The 8,338-nt window shown below is 43.9% G+C and overlaps 1 protein-coding gene across 1 annotated transcript; it reads left to right on the top strand.

Moving 5' to 3' along the window:
- Window positions 1-291: 291 nt before the first annotated feature.
- On the top strand, window positions 292-1,245 carry LOC115462373 (olfactory receptor 145-like). The gene has a single exon (XM_030192381.1). It carries the CDS (start codon window positions 292-294, stop codon window positions 1,243-1,245), a length of 954 nt encoding a protein of 317 aa, XP_030048241.1.
- The last annotated feature ends 7,093 nt before the right edge of the window (window positions 1,246-8,338 follow it).

Raw genomic sequence — 8,338 nt, 5'->3', positions numbered from 1 at the left:
CGAGTTAGTATTTGCCTTTTTTTTTTAGAAATTATCAAATTTTTTTTCCCAATTGTATCTTTTAAGCATTTCTAAATTGGTGACTATGTGAAATTACACATGAAATGCTTTATTTCCCAATGTTCATGATTGAGGAATTAAAGCAATAAGATATCAGAACTGACCCATTGACTAAATACTGATGTAAAATTCAGGTGTTAATTTGTATAAGTGTTCCTCCTCCATCTTATGTACAGAATTGTTTATTTTACCTCTCCTTTTTCATTTTCCTTAGTTTATGGTTTTCTTTGAATGGTGGATATGAAACAAGGGAACCGTACAGCCACGACAGAATTTATTCTAGTGGGCCTCACAGAACAGGTGGCATTGAGAGTCCCTCTCTTCGGGGTGTTCCTGGTGATGTACCTGATGAATGTGCTTGCAAATGGGACCTTGATCACAGTGATTGGTAGGAATACCCAGCTTCATACTCCAATGTATTTTTTCCTCTTTTACTTAGCCTTTGTGGATATTTGCTTGACAACAGACACTGTTCCCAAAATGCTGATCACCCTCGTTTCTGACAAGAAGACCATCTATTTCTCCGAATGCATGACCCAGCTCTATTTGTTCATTTTCTTTGTTGGCTCGGAATGTGTGATCCTGTCCATTATGGCATATGACCGTTATGTTGCTATCTGTTATCCTCTGCACTATGTCACAATAATGAGCAAGAAAGTGTGTCTAGGCTTCGCAGCTGCTTCATTCATCATTAACTTTGTGAATGGTTTAATACATACATTGTTGATAGCCCGGCTCTCCTTCTGTAACTCCAACAAGATTCAACACTACTTCTGTGACCTCACACCACTGATGAAGCTCTCTTGTACAGACACCTTCATCAATGAGCTGGTGATATACACAGAGGGCTCACTGATTGTAGTAGTACCCTTTTTGATTATCCTGGTCTCTTATGCCCGCATTCTCCGTACTGTCTTGAAGATGCAATCCACCAGTGGTAGGCACAAGGCTTTCTCTACCTGTTCTTCCCATTTCATTGTGGTAGCACTGTTCTACGGAACAATATTGTTCATGGATTTCAGGCCTTCTTCAAGTTATTCCTTGGAAAGAGATAGGATGGCCAGTGTTGTGTACAATGTGCTGTCTCCCATGCTCAATCCCTTTATCTACAGCCTGAGGAACAGAGATGTGAAGACAGCACTAAGGAGAATGCTACAGAGAAAAATATCTTCGTCCACTGGGTAAACATTTACAAAGAGAGGAATACTGAGATACAAAACATAAAATAAACATTTTCTATCCTGCATGGCTTACATCTCAAGATACCAGTGAGAAGAGTGATATCTGTGCTATCCTCACGTCATACTAGCAAAGTATTAGGGCCCCTTTTACTAAGTCACGTTAGGATCTACGCGCGCCCAACGTGCACCAAAATGTACTTACTGCCTGACTACCGCGTGCCTCTTGCGGTAATTTCATTTTTTACGCACGTCCGCTACGCATGTCTGGAAAATATTTTTTATTTTCAGACGCACGTAGCGGATGCGCGCCAAGTGACATCTGATGTGCATAGGTCCTTACCACGCAGATTCCTTACCACTAAGTCTATGGCTGGCGGTAAGTTCAGACATCCAAAATGGATGCGTGACAATTTTGATTTTGCCACTTGTCCATTTTTGGCAAACAATTTTTAAAAGGCATTTTTGGTACGTGCGCTGAAAAATATTTCCGCGCACGCCCAAAACCTGCGCCTCCACTATTGCAAGCCACTTTTTACCGTGGTTTAGTAAAAGGAGCCCTTAGCATTTCTCCCACTTCAGTTCTTGTAACAAAAGCTAAACAATGCCCTGACTTCCTTCCTTAAAGATCACTGAAATAAAAATTGTATTTGAAAAAAAATGATGTTCTCCGCTCATATATTCCAGGAAATTGCATTAGAAGAATGTTTTAAGTCTCAGGTAAAGGTATGAAAATTCACGGCATTCACCTTTAATTCTGTCCCTTTTATGCCCTGCATAATTGCATCATGTTTCATCTGTAAAACATCCAAACTGTGTTAATTACATTTAATCAGAATTTTTATAATTAGCATTTATTACTGTAATGAACAGCAAGACTGTGAAGCTCAAGGCAATACAATAAATATAGGGTGGATTCTATGTACATACAAGGTTTAAACATGTTGAGGACAGTCTTCAAAGACATTTGGGGGTTCTTTTACTAAGCTGCGGGAAAAAGAGCCCTGCAGTAGCTTTGGGGGCCATTTTTCCTGTTCGCCAAGGCCCTTTTTACCACAGTGCGTAACCCCCCCCCCCACACACACACACACACACCAAAACAAAAAATGGCTATGTGGTGAAATAGCCCTTACCACATGGCTATGCAGCAGGGAGTACTTACCGCCACCCATTGAAGTGGCGGTAAGGGCTCCTGCAATAACTTGGCAGTAACCAGGCAGCACGATGACCGATTACCGCTGGGTTAGTGCAGTGCTACAGAAAAAAAAAATTCCGTAGCACTGGAAATGATGCACGCTTGAGTTACAACTACTGCTGGAGGCTGCATTGGGCCGGCGGTGGATCCGGATTAGTGAGTGGTAGGCCTGTTTTGGACTTACTGAGGTAATTTGTTTTCTGTGACTATTTGGCCCTCAGCCTCATTAAACTTCCACAACCTGTGTACTTTCAGTCATATTAAGGGATGGCATTCCCAGGAGAAAGAAGAGTACAGGGTCGTGAAACAGCATATCAATATAGGAAGTTTTTTAAACTGTGTAAATTGTTTTCCGGCAAAGTTTCACCTGTAGAAAAAGCAGTCGTAAAAAGAAAGAGAATATTCACATACTAGAAAATTTGAAGATAGCTGTGTGCAAATAAAATTGGCATGTCTAGGGTATGTTTCCACCGTATATGCATATTTTATAGTGTCTGTACAAGCACAAATCATCAATGCACACATGCATTTATATCTGCTATATAATGCTCTCAAGGTAGGACTAACTTGTCATTGGGACCAAGCAGCTGGATTAATGGTTTATTCTAGGAGAGCTACCTGCTTATCATTTTTTATACTTTGTACTTTTTATCCAATTACCTTGCTTACATATATTGCTTTCTCAGCTCTAGTCAGCATCAGTCCCTGACTTCTCTGTTTGGCTCCCTGCTTGCTCTTTCTCTCTCTGGGGTCCTTTTACTAAGGTGCACTGAAAATGGTCTGCGGTAGCATAGATGTGTGTTTTGGATGAGCGACGAATTACTTTTCAGCGCACCTGTAAAAAAAATGCATTTGAATTTTTTTTGCGAAAAATGGATGTGCGGCAAAATGAAAATTGCTGCATGTCCATTTTGGGCCATTGACCTAGCGGTAAGTCTCACGCAGTAACCAGGCAGTAATGGTCTACACACGCAAAATGCCATTTACCGCCCGCACGCCAGAAAATAAAATTACCGCAAGGGTGGTGCGGTAGCCGAGTGGTAGCTCAAAATTGATGCGCATTGGGCACACATAGGTGCCTACACGGCTTAGTAAAAGGGCCCCTCTGTGTCTATCAGCTATTTGTGTCTCTTTACCAACCTGCTCTTGCCCTGTCTTTGAGTGTGGTTCTGCTTCTGTGTGTATCTGGCCATAGGTGTGTGCTCATATGTGTGTGTGTGTGTGGTATGTGTGGTGAGTCTGGATGTGCTGGTGGAGATCTTGGTGTGGTGGTAGCGGGTCTGGGAATACTAGTCAGAGATATCAAGTAGGAGTCCATGAAATGTGTGGTTCATGTGAATTCTGACTTGGCGGAAGAAAAGCAAACAGAAACAGCACTGACCAACTTCCGTAAAGTACTAAAGACCTATCTCTTTGACAAGCTATACCACAAAGACTAAAGTATGTGACATTCTCACACATATCCAGAAATGTAAATTAATGCCTTCTGTTTTATTAATATCATGTATTGCAACACCATGTAACCCAAAATCCTTCTATAATACCAAATGTCTACTCTTTTCTAAATTCCACTATCCATGATTTATTGTAAGCCACATTGAGCCTGCAAAGAGGTGGGACAATGTGGGGTACAAATGCAATAAATAATAATAAAATAATAATAAAAAGCAAACAGACGAGTAGAAAGTACCACCTAGATAAAGGCGCAAGACCCAGTTCCTGGACTTCTCAGAGGAACGATGCCATACAAAGATTTGGGTTTGATAAGGAGACCGTTCTCCACCTATGCCTGGATTTACAAGGTAAGCTAGCATGTGCATCTGAAGGTAACCATAGCTTTTCTCATTCTAGCCTCTGAAAAGTACCAGTACCAGACCATCTTGGCAGCTATAAGAGGAATAAATCAGCCATCTCACTCTGCATTTCAAAGTTTCTAAGTGTTTTTACAAAGAAAATAGTTCTTATACTGAAGATATACAGCATAAACAGTAAACCTTTATACATTTGTAATACATTGCTAATTTTCTATCAATTTGGGGGGAGGGTTGGTTCTAAGGGCAGCTATACAAACTGCAAGGCCGCTCTCTCGCAATATGCAGGTGATCAGGAGCAGAGGACAGCCTTTTTGTTTGGAGGAGCTAAGCTCTACCCCAGCCCACCCATGCTCTGCCCCCAGCACCAGAATATCCTCTTTCCCTACCTACCATCCCATAGTCACCCCTCCCACGGCATCCAGTAGCCTTCCCTACTTCTGAACCCTCCTCCCCACCATTGCACCCTGCATTTCTCTCCTTCTGTCCCCTGCAGTCTCCAGCTCTTCTTTCCTTCCCTACCCATACTCAATGGTCTCCAACACCTCTCTCCACCTCCATGCCCCCTGCGGCATGTTTAATGCTTTTCCTCCCTTCTCCAGGGTGGCGATACTCCAACTGGCAGAGCACCAAAAGCATAGAGGCTGGTGGGCACAGGGCCTCCTTGAGCCCTGAGGGGGCAGAAGTTGGCAGGCCAAAGCTGGCAGGCCTTGGGCATGTGCAGATGCTCGAGCCCCCATGCCCACTGGCATCAATGCTTTTGGTGCTGTGCTGGAAGACATAGTGCCGCCCTGGAGAAGGGAGGTAAGGCACTAAACTCATTTCAGGGTCGGGGTGGGTGGGCGGGGAAGGTACAGAGAAAAAGAATTTCTTTGAATATCTGCCCCTAGCTGTATAATGCAGCATAGAGGAAAAACTGTTCCCCCTGTACAATCACCACACACAAAAAAGGACAATAGAGGTACTTTTGAATACAGCATGGAAGGACCCCTTCACTGTCTAACAGCTGCCTCCCTCAGTACCTCTGCTTCTGATGGTATTATACATACTATAATACACTTCAGTGAATTATATACCAAAAAAAATTAAAATAATGCATAACAAAACAATGCAGCATATTAAACAAAAAAAAGTATGTACTACTACTACTTATCATTTGCAGTATTCTGGAAATTTATACAGGTACTTTAACACTTGGCTCTCAGTCAGCCCTAGCTCCCCAGTCCAGCATCTTCCTGTTGGCCATGTAAAGAGTAATGTTCAGCAGCACTGTAACAGAGATCTTGAGGTTACTGGAAAACTATAAAATAATTTACCTATCAGTGCATTTGGTAGGTTGCCATATGGCCACCAGGCTTCAGCTCAGCTAGCCTGTAGTAAGCTGATGAGTTACCAAAGATTAAGTACAGCTAGTATAGATAACGGGGATCTTTTTTTTTTTTTTTGCCAAAATGTCAAAACCACTATTTTCAAAACCCATTTTTTATGCAATTCATCCAAATCACAAGGGGGCATGTCAGGGGAGGGATTCAGGCATTCCCATAATTTGGACGTTTTTCTGCCATAATTTTATTTTAATTACATTTGTAGCCTGCACTTTCCCACTCATGGCAGACTCAATGTGGCTTACATATTGTATACAGGTACTTATTTGTACCTGGGGCAATGGAGGATTAAGTGACTTGCCCAGAGTCACAAAGAGCTGCCTGTGCTTGAAGTGGGAATTGAACTCAGTTCCTCAGGACCAAAGTCCACCACCCTAACCACTAGGCCACTCCAAGGGAACAAAGCAAAAATGCCCGGGGCTAAAAGTTAGATGTTTTGGTCTAGACCTGTTTCAATCATGGCTAAGTCACAAAACGGTGCTCTAAATGACCAGATGACCACTGGAGGAATTATGGCATGACCCCCCCCTTATTCCCTCAGTGGTCACTGACCCCCTCCAATCACCCAAAGATGTGACAGAAACAGTACATACCAGCCTATATGACAGCTTTAGATGTTATGGCCAGTCATATTTGAGCAGCAAACAGGTCCCTGGAGTAGCCTAGTGGTTGGAGCAGTGCACTGTAGAGAAGGGGACCCAGGCAAGGGGACCCAGGCCCAAATCTCACTCTAACTGTTACATTTGTGATGAAAAGTGTGATCCCTCCAAAACCCACCAAAAACCTACTGTACCCAAATATATCTGACACCTGCAGACATAAGGGCTATTGTAATGATGTACAGTTGAGTACACTAGGTTTTTGGTGAGTTTTGGAGGGCTCCCCATACAAATAAGGAGGTAATGGTGAGGGGCATTTTATGTGATATCCACTGCAGCACCATCTAGGGTGCCCCACTGCTCTGCTTGGATGTCTGGATATCTGTGTGGCCAGTCTACTAAGAACACTGCCCCCCCCATCAGTGACGATCCTAGGTCGGCTGCCACCCAGGGCAGATCGCCGATGCACAACACCCCAGCGCATCAACCCCCCCCCCCAGATGCATGCCACTGGAGGGGTGCAGAGAGTGGTCACGCACCTCTCGGCTCCGCTGGCTCCCTGCTCCCTCTGCCCCGGAACAGGAATGTTCCAGTACATAAATGTCTAAGTTGCCATGTCATAACATAGATGTTCATTTGCTGCCACGGAGATGTTTATGTTCCCGTGTTGCTCATTGACATTGTAGACATCTATTTTTCTAAAATGAATGTTCATGCTGCAAAGGCTTTACTAGTGAACTGGGGCAGAGGGAGCAGGGAACCAGCGGAGCCGACTATTTTGAAGTGAATGGTTTTAACTGTTGAGTGTTTTACCACTGCTAGAAAACTGCTTTAGGGAAAATCAGTGCTTGTTACCTTGTATGTATTTTTCTGTGTAATAAACTTCAAGCTACCCATTTTAAAATCTGAACAGAGTCTGCAATTGCTCAATGATTGCTGAGACATACACACTGGAGCTTATAGTTTTGGTTTTTTGTAAAATGTTTGTGGACCATTCAGGTGGAAGTGAACTCAGTCTCAGCATCTCCCCCTCTCTGCATTCCCTCTTCCATCCAGTGTCTGCCCCACCTCTCTCTCCCCTTTCCATCCAGCATCTGCTCCTTTCTCTCTTCTCCTTCCACTCAGTGTCTGTCCTCTTTCCCTGCTCCCTTCTACCCAGCATCTGCCCTCTTTCTCTCCCACCTCCATCCAGCATCTGACCTTTCTTTCTCCCCACTTCCATCCAGAGTCTGGCCCTCTCTCTCCCCCCATTTCCATCCAGCATCTGCCCTCTCTCTCTCTCTCTCTCTCCATCTAGCATCTAGCATCTGACCTTTCTGTCTCCTCACTGCCATCCAGCATCTGTCTTCTTTCTCCCCATGTCATCCAGCATCTGCCTCCTCTCTCTCCCTTTCCATCTAGAGGCTGCCCCTCTACCCCTCTACATCCAGCATCTGCCCCTCTCTACCTCCTCTTTCCTCTTCCATCCAGCATCTGCCCCTTCTCCCATCTCTATCCAGTGTCTGCCCCCTTTCTCATCCCCACCTTCAGCATCTGCCCCTTCTCTCCCCCTCCCATCCGATACCCCCCACTGTTGCTGCTGCTGTTTCTCCAGACTAACAGAAGCAGTAGCAGTGAAACAAAAGTAAAGCAATCGCGGGGCTGCTCTATTCATATTTGTGACTGCCAGTCCCAGCCAGGAGCCCTTCCTGGCCATTTAAATCACCTTCAATATCATCCTCTAAAACACAAATGGCACTTCTAAATTAAACACCAGCAACTATCACCCTGCTGTGCATGCTTCCTTATGCATGCTGCCTGCAGCAAATGAAAATCTTGTGTGGACAGTTCCAATAATGTTGCAGAGAACTGCAGGGAATAACAATCTTCTCTGTATGAGAACTACAGGGACTCCTGGGAATTAACTTCACTGTTCACAGGACATTAAATATAGTATATCTATCAGCAGCACACTAAACTTTCAGATCCAAAGAAAGGAACATATTCTCTAAAAGATGCTCGAGTAACACATTTTGGGTACTATATGAAAACCATCCGGCACAAGTCTGGCATCTTTACCAAGCGTCTCAGAGAGGAGAAGACTTGAATCACTCAGGATTTATGAAGTAAC

Source organism: Microcaecilia unicolor, chromosome 2 (genome assembly GCF_901765095.1).
Source record: "Microcaecilia unicolor chromosome 2, aMicUni1.1, whole genome shotgun sequence".
NCBI classification, from domain to species: Eukaryota; Metazoa; Chordata; class Amphibia; order Gymnophiona; family Siphonopidae; genus Microcaecilia; species Microcaecilia unicolor.
Note: the sequence above shows the minus strand (reverse complement) of the source record. Positions and strands in the feature narration are given on the sequence as shown.